This window comes from Salvelinus alpinus, chromosome 35 (assembly GCF_045679555.1).
Source record: "Salvelinus alpinus chromosome 35, SLU_Salpinus.1, whole genome shotgun sequence".
Taxonomy (NCBI): Eukaryota; Metazoa; Chordata; class Actinopteri; order Salmoniformes; family Salmonidae; genus Salvelinus; species Salvelinus alpinus.
The window spans coordinates 21,651,070-21,676,434 of NC_092120.1; the positions used below are offsets into that span (position 1 = coordinate 21,651,070).

The following is a 25,365-nucleotide window of genomic DNA, read 5'->3' on the forward strand; positions in this document are numbered from 1 at the left end:
CGTAGTGTCCAGAGCATGGAGGCGCTACCAGGAGACAGGCCAGTACATCAGGAGACGTGGAGGAGGCCGTAGGAGGGCAACAACCCAGGAGCAGGACCGCTACCTCCACCTTTGTGCAAGGAGGAGCACTGCCAGAGCCCTGCAAAATGACCTCCAGCAGGCCACAAATGTGCATGTGTCTGCTCAAACGGTCAGAAAAAGACTCCATGAGGGTGGTATGAGGGCCCGACGTCCACAGGTGGGGGTTGTGCTTACAGCCCAACACCGTGCAGGACGTTTGGCATTTGCCAGAGAACACCAAGATTGGCAAATTCACCACTGGCGCCCTGTGCTCTTCACAGATGAAAGCAGGTTCACACTGAGCACATGAGCACATGTGACAGACGTGACAGAGTCTGGAGACGCCGTGGAGAACGTTCTGCTGCCTGCAACATCCTCCAGCATGACCGGTTTGGCGGTGGGTCAGTCATGGTGTGGGGTGGCATTTCTTTGTGGGGCCGCACAGCCCTCCATGTGCTCGCCAGAGGTAGCCTGACTGCCATTAGGTACCGAGATGAGATCCTCAGAGCCCTTGTGAGACCATATGCTGACACATGCACATTTGTGGCCTGTTGGAGGTCATTTTGCAGTGCTCTGGCAGTGCTCCTCCTGGCACAAAGGCGGAGGTAGCGGTCCTGCTGCTGGGTTGTTGCCCTCCTACGGCCTCCTCCACGTCTCCTGATGTACTGGCCTGTCTCCTGGTAGCGCCTCCATGCTCTGGACACTACGCTGACAGACACAGCAAACCTTCTTGCCACAGCTCGCATTGATGTGCCATCCTGGATGAGCTGCACTACCTGAGCCACTTGTGTGGGTTGTAGACTCCGTCTCATGCTACCACTAGAGTGGGAGCACCGCCAGCATTCAAAAGTGACCAAAACATCAGCCAGGAAGCATAGGAAAAGAAAGGTATTGATGTTTATGGTTAGGTACATTTGTGCAACGATTGTTCTTTTTTCGCGAATGTGCTTTTGTTAAATCATCACCGTTTGGAAAAGTTGAAGTAGGCTGTGATTCGATGATAAATTAACAGGCACCTCTGATTATATGCAACGCAGGACAAGCTAGTTAACCTAGTAATATCATCAACCATGTGTAGTTCATTAGTGATTATGTGAAGAATGATTGTTTTTTCTAATATAAGTTTAATGCTAGCTAGCAACTTACCTTGGCTCCTTGCAGCCACAAGGTCCTTTTGATGCTGCACTCGCGTAACAGGTGGTCAGCCTGCCACGCTGTTTCCTCGTGGATGGCAATGCAATCGGCCATAATCGGCATCCAAAAAGGCCGATTACGATTGTTATGAAAGCTTGAAATCGGCCCTAATTGCCGATTTAATCGGTTGACCTCTAGTATTTGCTGTGCATTTGGAAAGTATTCAGACCCCTTCACTTTTTCCACATTTTTTGTTATGTTACAGCCTTATTATAAAATGAATACAACATATATTTTTCCTCATCAATCTACACACACTACCCCATAATGACAAAGCAAAAGCTCGCCTTTAGACATTTTTGCAAACGTATAAAACCCCAGAAATACATTATTTACATAAGTATTTATGCCCTTTGCTATGAGACTCGAAATTGTGCTCAAATGCACCCTGTTTCCATTGGTCATCTTTGAGCTGTTTTAACAACTTGATTGGAGTCCACCTGTGGTAAATTCAATTGATTGGACATGATTTGGAAAGGCGCACACACACCTGTCTATATAAGGTCCCACAGTTCACAGCGCATGTCAGAGCAAAAACCAAGCCATGACGTCGAAGGAATTGTCCGTAGAGTTCCGAGCTTTCTGGGAAAGGGTACCAAAAAATGTCTGCAGCATTGAAGGTCCCCAAGAACACAGTGGCCTCCATCATTCTTAAATGGAAGAAGTTTGGAACCACCAACTCTTCCTCTTAGAGCTGGCAGCCCGGCCAAACTGAGCAATCGTAGAGAAGGGCCTTGGTCGGTGGTCACTCTGACAACGCTCCAGAGTTTCTCTGTGGAGATGGGAGAACCTTCCAGAAAGACAACCATCTCTGTAGTACTCCAACAATCAGGCCTTTATGGTAGAGTGGCCAGACGGAAGCCACTCCACGGTAAAAGGAACATGACAGCCCGCTTGTTGTTTGCCAAAAGGCACCTAAAGGACTCTGACCATAAGAAACAAAATTCTCTGGTCTGATGAAACCAAGATTGAACTATTTGGCCTGAATGCCAAGCGTCACGTCTGGAGGAAACCTGGCAGCATCCTTACGGTGAAGCATGGTGGTGGCAGCATCATGCTGTAGGGATGTTTTTCAGCGGCAGGGACTAGTAAAGTACAGAGAGAACCTTGATGAAAACCTGCTCAGGAGCACAGACTGGGGCGATGGTTCACCTTCCAACAGGACATCAACCCGTAGTACATAGCCAAGACAATGCAGGAGTGGCTTCGGGACGAGTCTGTGAATGTCTTTGAGAGGCCCAGCCAGAGCTCGGAATTGAACCTGATCGAACATCTCTGGAGAGACCTGAAAATAGCTGTGCAGTGACGCTCCCCATCCAACCTGACAGAGCTTGAGAGGATCTGCTGAGAAGAATGGCAGAATCTCCTCAAATACAGGTGTGCCAAGCTTGTAGCGTTATACTCAAGAAGACTCGATGCTGTACTCGCAGCCAAAGGTGCTTCAACAAAGTACTGAGTAAAGGGTGTGAATACTTATGAAAATTTCATATTTCAGTTTTTAAAATGTTTTAATACATTTACAAAAACAAATGTGCCTGTTATTGCTTTGTCGTTATGGGATATTGTGTGTCAAATTGCCACCCAGACTATTTACATTGGCACCCCCTTTGTTTTTACACTGCTGCTACTTGCTGTTTGTTATCTATAAATAGTCACTTTACCCCTACCTACATGTACAAATTACCTCAACTAACCTTTACCCCCGCACATTGACTCGGTACCAGTACCCTCTGTATATGGCCTCTTTATTTTGTTGGTACTTTTTATTTTTGACTTTAGTCAGAAAATATTTTCTTAACTCCTTTTTTTTCAACTGCATTGTTGGTTAAGGGCTTGTAGGTAAGGTCTACACCTGTCTGTTCGGCGCACGTGACAAATACAATTTGATTTGAGATCGACGAGGGGAAAAAACTATTTTAATACATTTTAGAATAAGGCTGTAGCGTAACAAAATGTGGAGAAAGTCAATGGGTCTGAATACTTTATGAACGCATTGTGAATATACTCAGTGTACAAAACATTAAGAACACCTTACTTATATTGAGTTGTCCTCAGAACAGACTCAATTTGTTCGGGCATGGAATCTACAAGGTGTCAAAAGTGTATGCTGGCCCATGTTGACTCCAATGCGTCCCACAGTTGTCAAGTTGGCTGAATGTCCTTTTGGTGGTGGACTATTCTTGATACACACTGGAAGCTGTTGAGCATGAAAAACCCAGCAGCGTTGCTGTTCTTGACACAAACCGATGCACCTGACAATTACTACCATACCGCGTTCAGAGGCACTTACATATTTTGTCTTGCCCATTCACCCTCTGAATGGCACACACACACACACACAATCCATGTCTCGAGGCTTAAAAATATATATGTTTTAACTTGTCCCCTTCATCTACACTGATTTTGAAGTGGATTTAACAAGTGACATCATTAAGGGGTCGATCATAGCTTTCACCTGTATTCACTTCGTCAGTCTGTCATGGAAAGAGCAGGTGTTCTCAATATTTACCTCACATGTGACCCTGTATTAAGACAATGCAATTGGCCTAATTCAAGTGTTTTATCTGACTCCATTTAACATTTATTGTAAAACCATGTGAAATCAAGTGTTATGGAAGGGTCATGAACTCATGATAAGCGAATATCAAAGCAAGTATTATTGAATAGCTTTGTAAAATGAATAGATTCACATACAAGGCAGTACTGACATTAACAAAGCGTCATTATAGTCATATACATCTTAAGGTTAACTAACTTACAAGACAAAGCATTAAGTAATCGGACCTACTCTGGGCATGGGCCTGGGTAGCTCACAACAACTAAAAATATGTCCATACAACCTTTTTCCATGGGCAGGAAACAGGAGAAGAGCCAGAACAACAGACCCTCATCCCATTTATTTTTAACGCTTTGTTAATGTCAGTACTGCCTTGTATGTGAATCTATTCATTTTACAAAGCTATGATACTGTGAACCATCAGATCCTCCTCTCCATCCTCTCCGAGCTGGGCATCTCCGGCGCGGCCCACGCTTGGATTGCGTCCTACCTGACAGGTCGCTCCTACCAGGTGGCGTGGCGAGAATCTGTCTCCGCACCACGTGCTCTCACCACTGGTGTCCCCCAGGGCTCTGTTCTAGGCCCTCTCCTATTCTCGCTATACACCAAGTCACTTGGCTCTGTCATATCCTCACATGGTCTCTCCTATCATTGCTATGCAGACGACACACAATTAATCTTCTCCTTTCCCCCCTCTGATAACCAGGTGGTGAATCGCATCTCTGCATGTCTGGCAGACATATCAGTGTGGATGACGGATCACCACCTCAAGCTGAACCTCGGCAAGACGGAGCTGCTCTTCCTCCCGGGGAAGGACTGCCCGTTCCATGATCTCGCCATCACGGTTGACAACTCCATTGTGTCCTCCTCCCAGAGTGCTAAGAACCTTGGCGTGATCCTGGACAACACCCTGTCGTTCTCAACTAACATCAAGGCGGTGACCCGTTCCTGTAGGTTCATGCTCTACAACATTCGCAGAGTACGACCCTGCCTCACGCAGGAAGCGGCGCAGGTCCTAATCCAGGCACTTGTCATCTCCCGTCTGGATTACTGCAACTCGCTGTTGGCTGGGCTCCCTGCCTGTGCCATTAAACCCCTACAACTCATCCAGAACGCCGCAGCCCGTCTGGTGTTCAACTTTCCCAAGTTCTCTCACGTCACCCCGCTCCTCCGCTCTCTCCACTGGCTTCCAGTTGAAGCTCGCATCCGTTACAAGACCATGGTGCTTGCCTACGGAGCTGTGAGGGGAACGGCACCTCCGTACCTTCAGGCTCTGATCAGGCCCTACACCCAAACAAGGGCACTGCGTTCATCCACCTCTGGCCTGCTCGCCTCCCTACCTCTGAGGAAGTACAGTTCCCGCTCAGCCCAGTCAAAACTGTTCGCTGCTCTGGCACCCCAATGGTGGAACAAACTCCCTCACGACGCCAGGTCAGCGGAGTCAATCACCACCTTCCGGAGACACCTGAAACCCCACCTCTTTAAGGAATACCTAGGATAGGATAAAGTAATCCTTCTAACCCCCCCCCCCCCCTTAAAAGAGTTAGATGCACTATTGTAAAGTGGTTGTTCCACTGGATATCATAAGGTGAATGCACCAATTTGTAAGTCGCTCTGGATAAGAGCGTCTGCTAAATGACTTAAATGTAAAATGTAAATTTATTACCAGATCTATTCAAAAATCAATTGTTGACCAACCCGCAGACTAAACTAAAGGTAGTAAAACTAAGATATCGCATCAAACCAGCCAACATCCTCTAGGAAGTGCGTCACATCCATGTGTGATGACCTGAGGTGGTGGGCTGGGTAGGACAATTTTATACAGTGTCGACAGAGGTCACTCTGAGCAACTACAAGTAACCATAGAGATCAGGCATCCATATAGATGTCATCTGAATAGAACTCTGAAGCTAAGTTGTATATAGTATAACACTATTGCAGCCATGTTTGGTACCTTACACACATTTCTGTAGTCAATTCTCTGGTTTCTGTTGGAGAGGTTTGGCCCCTCTTAGGTGGGAAGGGCGTACTGGTCCTCGGGCATTGTCTTTTTGTGTTTTGCTGAGCCATTTGCCATGCAGCCGAAGGTGACGGAGAGCGCCACCAATTAGGGCCGAGCCTACGCAATCATGTGTACTCTTTCTGTTGTGGGAGACTGAGGTATTGTTATGAATGTCGAGCTCCGACTGACCAACTTGCTGAGTGGTGATGTTATTATTCATGCCTCTCGGTCTGTCTGTCTTCAGATTGTAAACGAAGCAGCCAAGTACCGCTATCGCTCCGGCAACCTATTTGACTGCGGGAACCTCACCATCCGGGCGCCGTGGGGCTGCGTGGGCCACGGCTCGCTCTACCATTCCCAGAGTCCAGAGGCCTTCTTCGCCCACTGCCCAGGCATCAAGGTTAGACACTCATCCCTATCGCCTCCCCCCCCATCCCATCCTCCACTCACTCACTTCTCCACCTCACCTGTACTCGGTACTCTTAAAGCACCTTATAACCTATTTACTTCTGCACTTGCTTGCCCCTTCCTAAATTGAGCCTATCTTTATCATCGAAGGCACACACATCTTTCTCCCCGTATCAGTTAGCCAACCTCTCTCTTCGCTTCACTGCGCCGCACTTATCACACGTATTTTTGGTGTAGTCTATCTCTGTGTATGTACCTTGCTTAAACACCTACTGGACTGGACTGGCGCAGGTCTAATCCAGGCACTTGTCATCTCCGTCTGGATCCTACTGGACTGTTTTGGATTGTTGATTTGATGAGGGTTGAACAAAATCTACCTCAAATTGCTATTGACCTATTCATGCACCCACTCCCTTAATTTCCGAACCCTGGCGGCTGCTGCATAGTGCTTTACATCCACAGAAATGAAAGGGAAATTATGCACATGGACTCTCAAATAAATACCTGACTCACTGTACACCCTGTGCGATCACCTGGGGTTCAACCGGCTGATCTGTGAGCGTGTGTGATTTAAGCCGGCATTTAATGCACGTACGCTCGGAGGGAAACGAGTGCGTGCTAAAAAATGTCAAATATGATTCACCCCACCACACCGTCACGAAAGGAATAAAAGTCTAAAGTTCTCCGACGCAGCCAAGCACCACAGCACCAGTTAGCGCTTTACAGCCATTGTCAGTACAGTAAACATCCTTCGTTGTCTTTTTCAAAGGTCAAGGTAATAAACACTGCAAGTGGTCCGAGACGGCTCAAATGCCTAGCTCGGATATAGAGGAAGCCGGCTTCTGCTTTCCACCCAATTGCACATCATCTGGGTCGTTTGTTTGCGTACCAGTTGAATAGTATGGTCTGTGTTGGTGCAGAAACGCCCTATTTGCACTACTAAGTCAAGGCAAGCTGTACTGTTGTCCTGGGTACGCTCCCTTAATAGTTGCTGGAACCGTGCTGAAAAAGGGACAACGTTATAAGAAAATGTCCGAGCAGTACAGCTCAGGTTGGCACGATAGTGTGAAAGGGTAATGTACTATCTATGTATTTCACTCCAGGTTGTCATACCCAGAGGTCCGGTCCAGTGTAAGGGACTGCTGCTGTCGTGCATCGCAGATCAGAACCCCTGCATATTCTTCGAGCCCAAGATCCTCTACAGAGCAGCGGGTGAGTGAAGGAGCCAATCTGACCCAGGCGATGTGTGTTTGTAGGCGAGGTGTGTTAACAACAACACGTCTATGCTCAGTTTCCTCAAGCATTCTCAGTGGCCTTTTGTCAGCCTTTTCGTCTCCTTGGTGACATACGGCTTGTTATTTTTGTGTGAGAGCAGAACGGCAAGCAAACTATGCCCTGTCCGCTTGGCTCTGGACTGAGTGTGAGTGAGTTCACCAGATTCAATCGCAAGTGTGAACCAGCTGGTCGAAATGGGCCATAAACTGCTGACAGCCTCTGGCCTGGCCTGTGTCCTGTCCTCTGGTTGGCTGTCCTCTCTGGCCTCGGGCGCCTGCCTCTGGCCTACATCGTTTTTTCGACCTTTAGAGCAGGGATAGATGGCCTTCACAACTGAATGGCCTCTTATTAACCCTCTCAACAAAGCCTATAAGTTCCACACATTGATAGCTTTGGGTGATAAGAGTCAAATAAATCAAGTTGTGAGCTACTCAAGCTGACTGTTGAGAGACTGTTTTCATTAAGGCATTAGAAAGTGATTATGCTCAGAACATTATTTTTCTGATCAGGTATTGAAACCACTCGGTCCAAACAAGCCTTATGTCCGTCTTTCCCTCCGTCTCTTCTGGGATTGTGTTAAACTCTGTTTAATCAAATCTCCCTTTACCATACAGGGCTCTACATACAGGGCTGCCCGCTGGCCTGAGAAGTTTTGGAGACCATCCGGGCCAGTCAATCATCTACATCAGTGGCCCACTTGGGCCAGTGAAATAAATATTGTAATAATGCTATTTTCAATCTACATAATTGATGAAAAAACAGACGAAACGGACACATATCCCGAAGCTGTTACTTCATTTTGTCGATTATTTATGACATGCACGCCACACACTGCCTAGCGGAGTGATCTGTCTGGTAGTAAGAGCATGCAGCTCTCAACTGGTAGTCGCGTTCACACAGAATGAATATGGCAAGACAGCCTGTGTGACTCACACTTTGCTCCATCATGGTATGCAACGACACACAGACACAGACAGAAACAAACAAACAAACTGGTTCCATGATGAAGCTCCACCAGAAATTAATATCAGAAAAGACTTCCCTTTACTTAGCCTCTGCCCAGCTTTTCAACAATATTATCTTTCGTCATGATTCGTCCGGTTGTAGCATGTGATTTCACACTATAGGCCAATGGTGGTTTTAGCTGAGTTTTTGTTACACATTTATTTTAAAAAATTAAATAATTTGAGGCGGGCAATAGGGAGCGATACCATCGTATACCATGTACATAGTCACGATAGGACAAAGGTTGACATAGCCCAATCCTAGATTAGGTCACAAAGTAAACAGAGAGGCAACACACAATAGGCAGTAGTTATATGACTAACTATGAATAACAGTATACACGTCACGCAACTCACTTGGTGCACGCACACCATCCCACAAGTCCACTGAGATATATGGAGGAGTCCAGTTGTGTTGGGCAGGGCTGAGGTGTAGGAGCTTGAAGGAGACTGTGTAGTGTGAGACCTGGGGAGTCAGAAGGGTGTCCGGCCCCCTAGCAACTGCCCTAGCTACTTGCTTGGCAACCAATCAGGGACAGGTCAGAGAGTTTGAGAGGTCAGTGTATGGTACCCATAGACTTTCAGACACCACTCCTGGTTGGATGGGGAGTGGAGTGTGCAACTTGAAAGGGTTGTGAGGTGCTGATAAGAGGCACTGTTAGGGAATTTGTAACACTTTAAAAAAATGTATTTTTTATTACACCTTTATTTAACCAGGTAGGCCAGTTGAGAACAAGTTCTCATTTACAACTGCGACCTGGCCAAGATAAAGCAAACCATTGCGACACAAACAACAACATAGAGTTACATACGGGATAAACAAACACACAGTCAATAACACAATAGAAAAAAGAAAAATCTATATACAGTGTGTGCAAATGTAGTAAGATTAGGGAGGTAAGGCAATAAATTGGCCATAGTGACGAAATAATTACAATTTAGCATTAACACTGGAGTGATAGATGTGCAAGTAGAGATACTGGGGTGCAAAGGAGCAAAAAATAAATAACAATATGGGGATGAGGTAGTTGGATGGGCTATTTACAGATGTGCAATGATCGGTAAGCTGCTCTGACAGCTGATGCTTAAAGTTAGTGAGGGAGATATAAGTCTCCAGCTTCAGTGACTTTTGCAATTCGTTCCAGTCATTGGCAGCAGAGAACTGGAAGGACAGGCGGCCAAAGGAGGTGTTGGCTTTGGGGATGACCAGTGAGATATACCTGCTGGAGCGCGTGCTACGGGTGGGTGCTGCTATAGTGACCAGTGAGCTGAGATAAGGCGGGGCTTTACCTAGCAGACTTATAGATGACCTGGAGCCAGTGGGTTTGGCGATGGAAATGAAGCGAGGGCCAGCCAACGAGAGCATACAGGTCTCAGTGCTGGGTAGTATATGGGGCTTTGGTGACAAAACGGATGGCACTGTGATAGACTACATCCAATTTGCTGAGTAGAGTGTTGGGGTCTATTTTGTAAATTAAGTCAAGGATCGGTAGGATAGTCAGTTTTACGAGGGTATGTTTAGCAGCATCAGTGAAGGAGGCTTTGTTGCGAAGTAGGAATCCAATTCTAGATTTAATTTTGGATTGGAGATGCTTAATGTGAGTCTGGAAGGAGAGTTTACAGTATTTGTAGTTGTCCACATATTCTAAGTCATAGCCGTCCAGAGAAGTGATGCTAGATGGGCGGGGGGTGCGGGCAGCGATCGGTTGAAGAGCATGCATTTAGTTTTACTTGCATTTTAAGACCAGTTGGAGGCCACGGAAGGAGTGTTGTATGGAATTGAAGCTCGTCTAGAGGTTTGTTAACACAGTGTCCAAAGAAGGGCCAGATGTATACAGAATGGTGTCGTCTGCATAGCGGTGGATCAGAGAATCACCAGCAGCAAGAGCGACATCATTGATATATACAGAACACTATGCAACATTCTGCTAAATGCGTATAGCTATGCTGTCATCAATGTGCAGTTTACGATGTAGTCATTAAGTTAGCGTGAGTGTATGCTTCCAAATTGTAGAATATAGGATATGTGGCAGTGTCGACTCATTTTGCACCTCTGCCATTTCTATGCTTGTCTGAAGTGTTATTGCCTCAAGTGCAGGGTTCTCCATGGTCGGAGAGCGAGAACATAGTTATAAATAATGTCTACACGATATTTATAACGTGACCGCCAGTATTGACCGCAAGTATCCCAAACAGATGTAGTATTTGACAAAACAGAATAATTTCCAACCTTGATTACATTGCGATACGATCACTCTCTATTTATGCGTGGGAATAGTAGTGAACTTCCTCAATTAAAATAACTGATTTTCCTGGTGATTTTAGTCTTTATGTCCAAAGACAAATATTTAATTTTTGCTAAAAGAACTTGGGGAGGTCCAAATAAAATCACCCAAGGGCCAGATTTGGCCCATGGGCAGCCTATTGGGAAACCCAGCTCTAGTCAGACAGTAAAATGGTGAGGTGAACTGTTAGTCACAGTAATATGGTTTAACAATCAAGTTGAATTCCACCTCTTTAGGGCCTGCAAGGATATGATGTTTCAGTTTTGCAATGTTCTTGGCACAGAAAATCAGTTGCCACATTTATTTTTCCACTCCTTATCTTTATTTTGGATGTCAAATTGTGTTTGATGCTTCTCAGGAAGTCAAGAGCAGCCTTTTTTTCCCGACTGCAGAGTAAATCATGAGTCATGACACTTACTGTCTCAGTCTCTCAAAATGTGAATGAAGCAACGCCAGTTATATCCCTCAACAAAACCCTAAATCTTTCTTTCTGTAGGGTTTGTTGTTTCATTTTCAGATGGACTAAACCCAGTTACTTGGAAGTACAGTGGGGTATGCAGGTCCAAATTGTGTACAGTGTCTATGACACAGTGAGACTTAATCAAACTACGTCAGAGAGGGAGAGATTCTGTGTGTTTTCTGTGAGGAGAAAGACGCACTCTTGTCTGACTGAAATAGTTCCATGGTATACCACCTAATGGATATTTCTCTCCTTTCCGCTTCTCAATATATCTTCTATGTTTCCCATAGCGAAATTACTTTTGTTCCTTCCCCCCCAACAATCGCTTGTCTGTTTCCCACAGGGCTCTCAGAACTGGTAGCAGTTAGGGAATTACTTTAATTTCCGAAAAGCGCAGAAAGCACTACCTCGTGCCGGGTCCTAATCCCTCTGAGCGATGCTTGTTTGGATGATGAGGTCATGTAATGTTTTTCGTTGAAGCAGTCATTTTATTTTCTTACCAGCCAGAGGGGATGGAACCACAAGAACTGGCTTCATCAGGACCGTAGTTACAGTTGAAGTCGGAAGTTTGCATACACTTGGGTTGGAGTCATTAAAACTATTTTTTTTCAACCACTCCACAAAATTCTTGTTAACAAACTATAGTTTTGGCAAGTCGGTTAGGACATCTACTTTGTGCATGACACAAGTAATTTTTCCAACAATTGTTTACAGACAAATTATTTAACTTATAATTCACTGTATCACAATTCCAGTGGGTCAGAAGTTTACATACACTAAGTTGACTGGGCCTTTAAACAGCTAGGAAAATTCCAGAAAATGATGTCATGGCTTTAGAAGCTTCTGATAGGCTAATTGACATAATTTGAGTCAATTGAAGGTGTACCTGTGGATGTAGTATTTCAAGGCCTACCTTCAAACTCAGTGCCTCTTTGCTTGACATCATGGGAAAATCAAAAGAAATCAGCTAAGACCTCAGAAAAACAATTGTAGACCTCCACAAGTCTGGTTCATCGTTGAGAGCAATTTCCAAAACGTGAAGGTACCATGTTCATCTGTACAAACAATAGTACGAAGTATAAACACCATGGGACCACGCAGCCGTCATACTGCTCAGTGGTGCGAAAAGTGCAAATCAATCCCAGAACAACAGTAAAGGACCTTGTGAAGATGCTGGAGGAAACGGGTACAAAAGTATCTATATCCACAGTAGAACAAGTCCTATATCGACGTAACCTGAAAGGCCGCTCTGCAAGGATGAAGCCACTGCTCCAAAACCGCCATAAAAAAGCCAGACTACAGTTTGCAACTGCACACGGAGACAAAGATCGTACATTTTTGGTGAAATGTCCACTAGTCTGAAAAAACAAAAATATAACTTTTTGGCCATAATGACCATCGTTATGTTTGGAGGAAAAAGGGGGAGGCCTGCAAGCCGAAGAACACCGTCCCAACCGTGAAGCACGGGGGTGGCAGCATCATGTTCTGGGGGTGCTTTGCTGCAGGAGGGACTGGTGCACTTCACAAAATAGTTGGCATCATGAGGCAGGAAAATTATGTGGATATATTGAAGCAACATCTCAAGACATCAGTCAGGAAGTTAAAGCTTGGTCGCAAATGGGTCTTCCAAATGGACAATGACCCCAAGCATACTTCCAAAGTTGTGGCAAAATGGTTTAAGGACAACAAAGTCAAGGTATTTGAGTGGCCATCACAAAGCCCTGACCTCAATCCTTTTGAAAATTTGTGGGCAGAACTGGATAAAGCATGTGCGAGCAAGGAGGCCTACAAACCTGACTCAATTACACCAGCTCTGTCAGGAGGAGTGGGCCAAAATTCACCCAACTTATTGTGGGAAGCTTGTGGAGGGCTACCCGACACATTTGACCCAAGTTAAACAATTTAAAGGCAATGCTACCAAATGCTAACTGAGTGCATGTAAACTTCTGACCCACTGGGAATGTGATGAAAGAAATAAAAGCTGAAATAAATAATTCTCTCTACTATTCTGACATTTCACATTCTTAAAATAAAGTGGTGATCCTAACTGACCTAAGACAGGGGATTTAATCCTAAAATGAAATGTCAGGATTTGTGAAAAACGGAGTTTAAATGTATTTTGCTAAGGTGTATGTAAACTTCCGACTTATACTGTAAGTGTAGGCTAGTTAGTGACAGACTGCCAATATTAAGAGAATATTTTTTATGAAGACTGTTATACGGTTGTTGAGTGGACTTCCTTTAAGTGAATTGGGTGCTTTATTCTGAAAAAGGCAATCACCGCCTGATATTGGTCTTCCTGAGTAAGATTGGTCACAACTACTGTAAAATGACTGGTGTTTCACGGTCTGAAACGGGGAAGCTATGTACACCGGAGGAGGATGATGAAATTCCACTATATAAAGATCGCTGAATCCAGTCACCAGCAGTTCACTGGTTTGTTCGATGGTGGCAGGGGTTTTACTTGATGCTTGTTGTGGCTTTCTGTGTAAGCTTAATTTAGTAGATTTTGGAAAAAAACTACGAATTTTACCTTATTGTGTGGTTACGTATTATAAGTGTCTCAAGATGTTCCCGAGAGAGAGAAATCGTTTGAAATTCCGTCACTGGAGTTTATTTTGATTTTGAAAGAGTGCATTTTTCTTTTTCCAATTCCACATCTTTCTGAATCACCCTGATGATTAGATGACTTGCTCTGAGAGATACTGATTAACCAAAATAAAAGCCCTCCCATCCCTGACATCACTTACATCTGGAAGCCATTTCATTGTAAATAAATGTCCCATGTGGCCGAAAGGTGAATCGATCATTCACGCCCCATTCAATCCATGATTCATTTGAACCATGTACCAGCACACACACTGACTTCAGGATTGGGTTGGGAAAAGGCTTGCCAGAGGTAGCTCTTTTCACTCGTTTGAAATGACTGCCCGAAACTAGAAGTCGGCAGCCTGTTTCTTGACCTCTAGAGGGGGAATGGGTGGAAGTCATTCCGACTGTTCTGGGAAGTATATCGTAGAGTCGGAAACCGTAATGTCTCCCTTGAGTATCAATAGTACGCCCAATGACAGTTGCAGTTCATGTGTTACCATGCAAGAGACTTTTAAAGAGCACCAGTCTCCCCACTTAACACCCACACACACTTTCTGAAGGTCTTATCTTGCTTGTCAGGGTCAGAGCTGTGTATGAAGAGTGCCAAAGACCTGTGTAATGTTGCTACCACATAACTACATAATAGGCTATGTTGTTGCCTCCATTTTTTTTTTGCCACCAAGTGTTTATGAACTCCAAGATTTCTACAAATAGGGTGCCAAAGGGTTGGTCTCTTTGGAAAAGGATCCAAGAGAAAGTCTGATGCGTGAACATAATGTCCATTGTGTGTGTGGGACACATTTTGAACTATATCCCATCCCGCAAATATTTTGTTGTCCAAATTGATCAGGGTGACCGGCCTATAGTTGTTCACTAGATATTGTTAGTGCGTAGATTTATTATTATAATAATGAAGGTAATAATATTTGCCATTCAGCAGACGTTGTTATCCAAAAGCGACTTAGTCATGCGTGCATACATTTTATCTATTGGCGGTCCCGGGAATCGAACCCACTACCCTTGTGTTGCAAGCGTCATGCTCTACAAACATAGCTACAGAGGACCATAGAGAGGTGCACACAAGGCTCCGCGTGATTGATGAGGTCTGGAAAAAGCATCTCAAATGGGCCAGAGACTTTGTTCCTAACTGGAAGCACAGATTGTAGGCTTTAATTTGTGAGTGTGCCGGTTATTTCCCTTGTCATCCTCTCCATCATTGAGCTCTACGTGCGGTTATGGACCATCGTTTGACAGAGCGACCACAGTTGGCCATAACAGAGTGATTCATGTGTGTTCGGGATTGACCCCCAATCATATTCCTGTCGTGTGTAGTACTGTAGTTGCATATGTGTATCAGGTCATGTTGGCCGTACGTATAAGATATTCTCCTTCACTGGACGAATTTGCAAGATTAGCTTCCACCATAGGGTTTTCACCTGTCAAGTCATTTACAATCAGTGCAGATGAAGGGGATGAGATGAGAGTACAGGTTTTGAAACAATTGAGATAGAGGTTGAGTTTGTTTTTTCTTTGTTTGTTTTGCAGTGGAGCAGGTCCCTACAGAGGCCTACACCATCCCACTTTCGCAGGCCGAGGTTATACAGGAAGGAAGTGACGTCACTCTGGTCGCGTGGGGAACACAGGTGAGACGTGGAAGAAGGAGCCGTGGGTTGATTCTACATACTCGAGCCATAGAGGAGATGGAGCTATATATCTATTTATGACCGTGCATGAGTCATGACCTTAGCCAGAAGTCATTGTTTAGGGTTTGGAGGCGGGCAGAGTAGGGACGCCCGCGTTACGTCTTCGGTCTTTGACATTTTTTTAAGCCGACGGGGACGAGCCGTGGATGAACTCCTAGCTCCATCACAAGCCCACGCCGCTCAACAGGGGCTTTCTCACCAGGGGTCGGTGGTTTATCGTGTCTACACTGACGTCTCCGTTGGACCGACGCTGCGCCACGGTGTTAACGGTCCACGTCTACACAAGGCCTTCCATTGTCTTCAACTCCTGTCCCCCTGATTTTAGTTTCCTCAGGAGAGGATTATGGTCTCTATAGAGCGCTCTTGGTGTCGTTGCCTCTTACAAAGATTCTGCTCGCCCACTTAACGGGCTTAACCCACCAAGAGAAATAGACTAATGTAGGTACAGCTGAAAAGCAGAGGGGATCTAAGCCTGAGGGCCGGGAATGACTGGGAAATCAACTCCATCAAAGCCGTCAACTTTGCAAAGATGAAAAATACACCCAAGTAGTCGAAATCGGGGCTTTTTAAAATGTCACCCCATTACTCCGGTAATCCATCAGCCCTCCATGGACGAGCGAAAAGAAAACAACTCCCAGCGAGTGGAGCGGTCGGAACCGCGCCTGGAACCTGCAGTGAAGGCCTGCTAATGAGCGAAACAGAGGGGTTCATTTTGCTAGTCCTACTGTTATATTGTAAAATGTCATTTTATTGCACACTTTAAACCTGTTCATATCTTGACACAAGTTCTAGGCTCTGTCGTTGCTTCAGCAATATTCAGTATATTAGTAGTCATCTCTAGCATGGTTGACTAAAACCAGAATATTTATCATTTTAATATGCCTTTTGTCGAATCTTGTCTAAATGGATTAGAAGTCCTTAGATTGCTGTGTTTATTTTGGCTGTCTGGTTATGACTCATGACTATCACCCAAGACACACACATGAATAGATTTTGTTCATTAACCCTCACACACATTCATAGACACACTCAAAGCCCTGATGCACAGCTTGGGGATAACAACGATGGAGCCAGTATGTCCTGCTGTTAGATTGCCGATGATTCACAGGCACAGCAGTCATTATCTGGAAACATACAGCGTTCTAATCTGCCAATAAACATGGAGTCTATCCAAGCAACTTCCTTCATTAGTCCAAACTGACTTGAAAGTTAATAAGGGGTGCTGTGTAGTGGTTTTCTGCTGATTCTAAAAGGGGTTCTTGATGGTATTATAAAATGTTCTAATATCCATTGTGGATTAGAATGGAATACACGGTCTTGATCGCTGACTCCTGCCTTGCAGATCCATGTGCTGAGGGAAGTGGCCAACATGGCTCAGGAGAAACTGGGTGTGTCCTGCGAACTCATAGATCTACAGACCATCTTGCCTTGGGACACTGAGACCGTTTGCAAGGTAAGAGGCATGCTAGGCTATATAATTTGTGTACACACACACATACTCAGGGTTGGGTAGGTTACTTTCTAAATGTAATACGTTAGTTACTAGTTACCTGTCCAAAGATTGTTAGCAGTAGTTTAACTTTTGGGTTACCCAAACTCAGTAACGTAATCTGATTACTTTTAGATTGCTTTCCCCTTAAAGGCATAAGAAGACAAAAATGAATTCCCAATTTAAGGCCAGCATCCCGGAGTTGCCTCTTCACTGTTGACGTTGAGACTGGCGTTTTGCGGGTACTATTTAATGAAGCTGCCAGTTGAGGACTTGTGAGGCGTCTGTTTCTCAAACTAGATACTCTAATGTACTTGTCCTCTTGCTCAGTTGTGCACCGGGGCCTCCCACTCCTCTTTCTATTCTGGTTAGAGCCAGTTTGTGCTGTTTTGCGAAGGGAGTAATACACAGCGTTGTACAAGATCTTAAGTTTCTTGGCAATTTCTCGCATGGAATAGCCTATATTTCTCAGAACAAGAATAGACTGACGAGTTTCAGAAGTTTTTGTTTCTGGCCATTTTGAGCCTGTAATCGAACCTACAAATGCTGATGCTCCAGATACTCAACTAGTCTAAAGAAGGCCACTTTTATTGCTTTTTTAATCAGAACAACAGTTTTCAGCTGTGCTAACATAATTGCAAAAGGGTTTTCTAATGATCAATTAGCCTTTTAAAGTGATAAACTTGGATTAGCTAACACAACGTGCTATTGGAACACAGGAGTGATGGTTGCTGATAATGGTCCTCTGTACGGCTATGTAGATATTCCATAAAAAATCTGCAGTTTCCAGCTACAATAATCAAATCAAATGCACTTATATAGCCCTTCTTACATCAGCTGATATCTCAAAGTGCTGTACAGAAACCCAGCGTAAAACCCCAAACAGCAAGCAATGCAGGTGTAGAAGCACGGTGGCTAGGAAAAACTCACTAGAAAGGCCAAAACCTAGGAAGAAACCTAGAGGAACCAGGCTATGAGGGGTGGCCAGTCCTCTTCTGGCTGTGCCGGGTGGAGATTATAACAGAACATGGCCAAGATGTTCAAATGATCATAAATGACCAGCATGGTCAAATAATAATAATCACAGTAGTTGTCGAGGGTGCAGCAAGTCAGCACCTCAGGAGTAAATGTCAGTTGGCTTTTCATAGCCGATCATTAAGAGTATCTCTACCGCTCCTGCTGTCTCTAGAGAGTTGAAAACAGCAGGTCTGGGACAGGTAGCACGTCCGGTGAACAGGTCAGGGTTCCATAGCCCCAGGCAGAACAGTTGAAACTGGAGCAGCAGCACGGCCAGGTGGACTGGAGACAGCAAGGAGTCATCATGCCAGGTAGTCCTGAGGCATGGTCCTAGGGCTCAGGTCCTGCGAGAAAGAAAGAGAGAAGGAGAGAATTAGGGAGAGCATACTTAAATTCACACAGGACACCGGATAAGACAGGAGAAGTACTCCAGATATAACAAACTGACCCTAGCCCCCGACACATAAACTACTGCAGCATAGATACTGGAGGCTGAGACAGGAGGGGTCAGGAGACACTCTGGCCCCATCCGATGATACCACCGGACAGGGCCAAACAGGAAGGATATAACCCCACCCACTTTGCCAAAGCACAGACCCCCACACCACTAGAGGGATATCTTCAACCACCAACTTACCATCCTGAGACAAGACCGAGTATAGCCCACAAAGATCTCCGCCACGGCACAACCCAAGGGGGGGCGCTAACCCAGACAGGAAGATCACGTCAGTGACTCAACCCACTCAAGTGACGCACCCCTCCTAGGGACGGCATGAAAGAGCACCAGTAAGCCAGTGACTCAGCCCCTGTAATAGTCATTTACAACATTTAACGATGTCTACACTGTATTTCTGTTCAATTTGATATTTTAATGGATAATTTTCTTTGCTTTTCTTTCAAAAACAAGGACATTTCGAAGAGACCCCAAACTTTTGAACGGTAGTGTAGGTAGAGGTAAAGTGACTTGGCAACAGGATAGATAATAAACGCTGGTAGCAGCATCATATGTGATGAGTCAAAAGAGTTAGTGCAAAGAGGGTCAATGCAGATAGTCTGTGCAGCTATTGATTAGTATTATGGCTTGGGGTTAGAAGCGGTTTAGGGTCCTGTTGGTTCCCGACTTGGTCTGTGTCTTGGGTGGCTGGAGCAGTGGATTTCAAATTCAACCACACAGATTCAACTACAAAGACCAGGGAGGTTTTCCAATGCCTTGCAAAGAAGGGCACCTGTTGGTAGATGGGTAAAAATAAAAAGCAGACATTGAATATCCCTTTGAGTTATTAATTACACTTTGGATGGTGTATCAATACACCCAGTCACTACAAAGATACAGGCGTCCTTCCTAACTCAGTTGCTGGAAAGGAAGGAAACCGCTCAGGGATTTCAATGGTGACTTTAAAACAGTTAGAGTTGAATGGCTGTGATAGGAGAAAACTGAGGATGGATCAACAACATTGTAGTTACTCCACAATGCTAACCTAATTAACAAAGTGAAAAGAATGCCTGTACAGAATAAAAATATTCCAGAACATGCAGCCTGTTTGCAACAAGGCACTTAAACTGAATTGCGTTGCCACATTTTTTACTTTTGTCCTGAATACAAAGTGTTATGTTTGGGGCAAATTCAATATAATACATTACTGAGTACCTCTCTCCATATTTTCAAGTATAGTGGTGGCTGCATCATGTTATGGGTATGCTTGTAATCGTTAAGGACTGGGGAGTTTTTCAGGCAAAATTTTTTACGGAATAGAGCTAAGCACTGGCAAAATCTTAGAGGAAAACCTGGCTCAGTCTGCTTTCCACCAGACACTGGGAGATGACTTCACCAGCAGATGGGTGAGAAATAAATATATATAATACATGTTGAATTCAGGCTGTAACACAACAAAACGTGGAATAAGTCAAGAGGTACGAATACTTTCTGAAGGCACTGTATTTTGTCACCTCCCGAGATGTGCCAATGCCACGCATTTTAAATGGTCCACTTCACACGCGCCGCCACATACTGTTTTGTTGTGAACGTGGCAAACTGCTGGGGACACGGCACTCTGGCAAAAGTGCCGGCAGGATTTTTATATTGTCTGTTTTATCATGCAATTTTAAAGTCCCTCTGGTGCAGCACATGACACAGTTGGTAAGCTCTGCGAGGCCTGCCGCTGCCAATTAAATCTTATAACTGACAGTTAAGGCACAAGATCAAAATTGTGGTCGCAGGCCAGTAATTTAATAGTGAGGCCAATTGGAATCGATGGCATATTTTGTTATTGTCTTGGCACGGGGACGCTTCAAATGAAGTCAGCAACAGTCTGTTATGGGCCGTTTGTTCAGAGACTATTTTCTCAAATAAACGGGGTGATTTTCAGCAACGGCCGCCCCGTTAAACCGGCTGTATGAAATTGAATAGTGTGTTTATACACCGCTTATGGTTCTCGGGGGCAAGGCCTCCGTCTTCACCTTGCCAACAACACTTGTCTTCCTCTCCACTGTTTTCTCTTCTCTCCTCTCCTTCAGCTAAACATGTTGTGGATTATCCATCCTCATACCTTTTTTAATTCCCCATTTCCGTGTTAGTTTGTAGCCCCCTTATCTCCTCATTCTCTTATTACGTATGTCTCTGTTTTCTCTTGGTAAGGCATTATGTCCTCACTCAGTCCTATAGCCGTGAAATTCAAAAGCCGACAACACTGCCAGGGAATGTGTTGTTGTGCAGCAGTCTCTGTGTGTTGCCCTATATGCCCCATGTGGCATTATTTGGCGGTTGTGGATGAGTAGAGAACCTTTTAATCACGCAATTAACTCGAGAGGATGAATTAACCACAGGCTAAATAATCGCCATGTTCGTTGTACCCGATTTGCCATGAATGCAACGTTAAAATATTTTGTTTTATCTTTTAATAAATCTGAAGCATAAAGAACTTCATGGTCCAGATTTTAAATGAGGAACAAATGCGGGTGTCTGTTTAAAAAGAAAAGAAGCTTACGTAAGACTACTGATTCCTCTCAAAGTGAAAGCAGAGAATCCCTTTTATGTTTTCAGACAGTGGGGCCAGCTAATGAAAACAACCCTGACATGAACTCGAATTTTGGCTCCTTTTATGCACGAAAGGTGGGTTAGTGGACGTGGAAATGGGTTCGGTTACCCAGAAATGGCTATGCTGAAGTACTGTGGTTTTTAAAAATGTGTCTGTCTTAGCAGTGCCTGTTTGGGTCACAACGCACAGAAAACCAAATGCCCCATGTTTCAGTATCATCATTTCAAATGGTCTGCCCTGACTGAGTGCATACTTTATTTTCCCACCTGTGGCCAATGGTCTGCCTCTGCAATGGGGGGTGGTGTGTGTGTGTGTGTGAAGACTAGACACAAGTATTCATCCACTGAGTGCCATAATGGATTTCTTGTGTGAAATACTCCTGTCGTCTTAGTTGGGAAGTGCTGGCTGCTGAGCGGTTGAATTAGAGGTTTTTACCAGTGTAGGTCCCCTTAGGTGCTACAATGTATAGCACATGAAGGTCGCCTTTGAAACTAGCCTACCTTTCCATATCTGCATTTGAAGAGCTAGATTGATTGTACTCACATTGCACAGCAATTTATGGGGCATAGCTGCCTGATGATAGGGAAAATGGTTCCCTTTTATGGTTGGTTTCACTAACCCATATTGAATAAATCCAAGAGTAACCGAGAACTAAAAATGTTATTTCATTAGCATTGACGTAACTGGGATTTCAGACACCAGCCCAGAACTATTGAGTGTGAGTGGAACCTTTTTAAATCAAATGAACTGCTGTCCAGGAATATGTCTATGAAATTAAATGATCATTCATCCTACCTAAAAATGCAATCTAGTCCAAGTCCCTGCTTAATCTCTAATGTGAACCAGACCCCTTTATGTGTGCTTACGCTACTCTGTCTGTCGCCCCTCTGACTACCCGGAATCCTCCACTTCCAATCCTGAAGTAGGCCTAATATTCAAAGGTTAGGTGGAGAGTGAGGTCAAACCTTGGTGCCCCTGGTCACCCTGACTGACTGACTGAGGGCAAGCCCTGGGTGCTCCCTGCCCGCCTGCCCTGGCTCTGTGGCTAGAACTACTGCTGATGCTGAGCCTTTTTCAGACACAGGGGCATTCACACAAGGCAGCTATTGCAGGAATTTCCACATTAATTTACATTTGGCATTTTATTGAAACAAGTCCTACACATGTAGGGCCGGTCAGCCGGCGGCAGAGTTGTCACAAACCTCTTCTTTCCTTCTCTTGACTCACCCTCCCGCCGAGCCCTCTGACTCACCAGCTATTTTGGATTTACAGAGGACGACTGTGGCCAGAATTACCCAAGTCACACAGCCCTCTCTGGCCTCAGAGCCTTAGATCTTTTGCTACGAAAGGGGCGATGTGACATTTCATCAAACGATTGCTCAGAGGAATAACTCACAGAGCATTGTAACCTCAATCTTTATCCTGTTCCATCGGAGTTGGCTTTCTCCGACTCCATTGAGAATTTCTAGGATTCATTATGTGCCAGTCTATATGCTGACATGAGGAAAGAAAAAAAAACTGGCACAATTGTCGCCATCAGAGGCTAGTAAATAGTATTATTCTCCGATCCGTTGATTTCGACTGTCAGTGCTATTCTTGGCCTCAAGTACATGTCAGAAAGAATTCAGTCTGCTTTTTAATTCAGTGGTTGTTCGCTTGATCTCCAGCGTTTCTAGGAATACCTACGTGCGCTAACATCGCCTTGCATTAAATGGGTTGATGGGCTCATGAGCAGGCAGAGTGTGTGTGTGTGTGTGTGTGTGTGTGTGTGTGTGTGTGTGTGTGTGTGTGTGTGTGTGTGTGTGTGTGTGTGTGTGTGTGTGTGTGTGTGTGTGTGTGTGTGTGTGTGTGTGTACACACACGCTCAGCTTGTTGGTCCATGGACGCACATCCGAACACTGGAGTTCAATTAGGACTTCATATAAATCTATGAGTCACAGTCGGCTCCTGCGTCTCTCCTCAGCGTCTTTGAACAGCGGACATCCATGCCCAGATTGTCCATGATGTCCATATGAGTCAGTTCAATCAGTTCTTATCTGTTTGATCCTGGTGGGTCTTTATAGATGTGTGTCTCTTAGTACATGTGATCATTAACACGATAGCTCTGGGTTTCCTGTTCCCTCCATCCGGAGCCATCCACCCCGGTGGTAACCGGGCGGCGACACAGGGATCTAAATATACAGTCAAGTCTCTTGTTGACAAAGGGAATAGACAGAAATTGCTGTAGAAATGGAGGGAAAAACTGTATTTTGTGCCGCTGTCTGCGGCAGTCCAGTAAATGTAATAGTCGTTCATTTAAGGGATAAACAAAATGGCTGGTTTGGCCCTGCCAGACCCACAGGCTCAAATGATATAATGTGGAAAGTCTCCCTCTCTCTTGCTCCTGGGTCAAAAGCCAGTGTGGTAATTTATATAAAAACCCATATCATCCTCTTTGACAGACCTTCAGTCTGTTGTTGTTTTCAGTGGCTTACATCTTAAGGGCTCTTGAGCTGGCTCTTGTACAATCAAATTTTGATCAGACATTTCTACCGCATTGTACGGCTCCTTCATATTCAATACTAGTCCAGGTTCGTATTAGTGCCTAGTCAGTGATTCAGAGGCATTTTCCAGTCCCGGTCAGACTCCGATCTGGCCAGTGTGAAACCGTTTGTTGAGGGAGTGCAGTCAGTAATAAAGCGGTGGCTCAGTTAGCGGTGATTGGAGATGGCACTTCCCATGCCGCACAAACCAGACCCGTCAGCCAAAAAGGCCTGGGTCCTGGAAGACCTTAGGCCCTCTCCCTACAATGAAGCTCTTATTACTTTCCACCCATAGCTTCAGCTCTCTCCAAAATAGCTATTTTGACTGCTTCGACCTCCCATGACACACAATACCCTTCCAGACTGGGTCTTTCCAAAGCAAAGAAACGGGCTAACGTGATCAAGATGTGGCTCGGTCTCATGCTTTGAGGTTCCAAAATCCATGCGCCCATGTCCGCTATAAAATGCATTTGAGACAATTCACGGTGAATTTAGGTGTTTTTGATTTTGCAGTGAGACTTGTAAAGGCGTTTTGTACCCAGGTCCGTGTGGTAGGCATCTGGAGGGTTCATGCACTGTACTGTCCTTTAGTATCCGGACGGCAGAGCTCATGTACTGTTTCATTTCATTGTGTCCTCATTGCCTTCAGTCAGTGGGTTTGAAGATGTTTTAAAAACTTCTTCTCAGGCTCATTTTAAGGTCACCAAGGCACTGATGAAATACGTTCCACTATGAACTGTCAAGATTAGCTTATTTCACCTGGGATTGATCTCACAGCAGAGGGCCATGGAGCTGACACTATAATAAGATAGCATGTCCCTTAGGTCACGGCTGAGAAATGCTATTTTAGATATCTCCCTGTCTCCCATCTCTCCTCACACTTGGTCATGGTCTGTTAACTCTCTCTTGGTCATCGATATCCCCTTTTTACTTTAATACTTTTACCTCTCTTGACCTCACTTGCGTACTCTCCCCTCTCTCAACATTGCTATTGTCATCGCACACAATATTTCTTCGCTTTGGCGTTTGTCCGCCTCGCAGGCAGCAAGTCCGTTCTGGTTTGGGAATCTGCAAGTCCTATCTGCTCCCATAAAACACACCGTTCCCATTTCCCCAGCCTCGGCACACATGCCACATCATATGGTGTCCCTTAATGACCCCTGGAAATGTGTGTGTGTGTGCTCACTTCTCCTTCCTCCTCTCCAGAAATATGTGCGACTTTGCCAAAGAAAAGCCAGAACACCCACTGTAACGGAGCAAAAAGTAAAGGAGTGCGAAGACTAAACAGACCACTCTGACTCTGACATGAAGGGAACTCCTCTACTTTATCCTTCTGCTACATCAGAGCACTACTGCCACAGATAGCTGCTGGCGTGTCCTATTTGACAAGTGGAAAAGGATGTGTAAACATGAAACGGCCAGTGACATGTTCTCCCTGTCTGCTCTGAGTGAGTGGTGTGGGCATAGCATGTTTGCTGAACTTGGTTACCCGAGGGGCTGGTGTTCCCGGCAGTCTGCACTTCACACTGAAGGCTAACACTTGCCATGGTAACACAGATGTGTTGGCAGGTGGTATAGTGTGGCAGGTGCTGGCTGGCTGTTTCATTCGTTTATTCAAAGTTCACAGGGAGTGGAAATGTTTTTTTATTTTAAAAGCCCCAGGGTTGCGTGGGTACTTAAAGGCGTGGATATGAAAGGTGTGATTGTCACTACAGAAACTGATGCTAACCCACTATGGATAATATACAGTCATTCCATTTGT

General features: G+C 44.9%; 1 protein-coding gene across 1 annotated transcript in view; it reads left to right on the forward strand.

Annotated features, from left to right (window-relative positions):
• Positions 1 to 25,365, forward strand: part of LOC139564056 (2-oxoisovalerate dehydrogenase subunit beta, mitochondrial-like) — a 99,485-nt gene that overhangs the window by 26,548 nt on the left and 47,572 nt on the right. The window contains exons 5-8 of the mRNA XM_071383271.1: positions 6,058 to 6,213; positions 7,325 to 7,433; positions 15,383 to 15,480; positions 16,883 to 16,993. Coding sequence (XP_071239372.1) covers positions 6,058 to 6,213; positions 7,325 to 7,433; positions 15,383 to 15,480; positions 16,883 to 16,993 — 474 coding nt within the window. The remainder of the gene's footprint in view (positions 1 to 6,057; positions 6,214 to 7,324; positions 7,434 to 15,382; positions 15,481 to 16,882; positions 16,994 to 25,365) is intronic.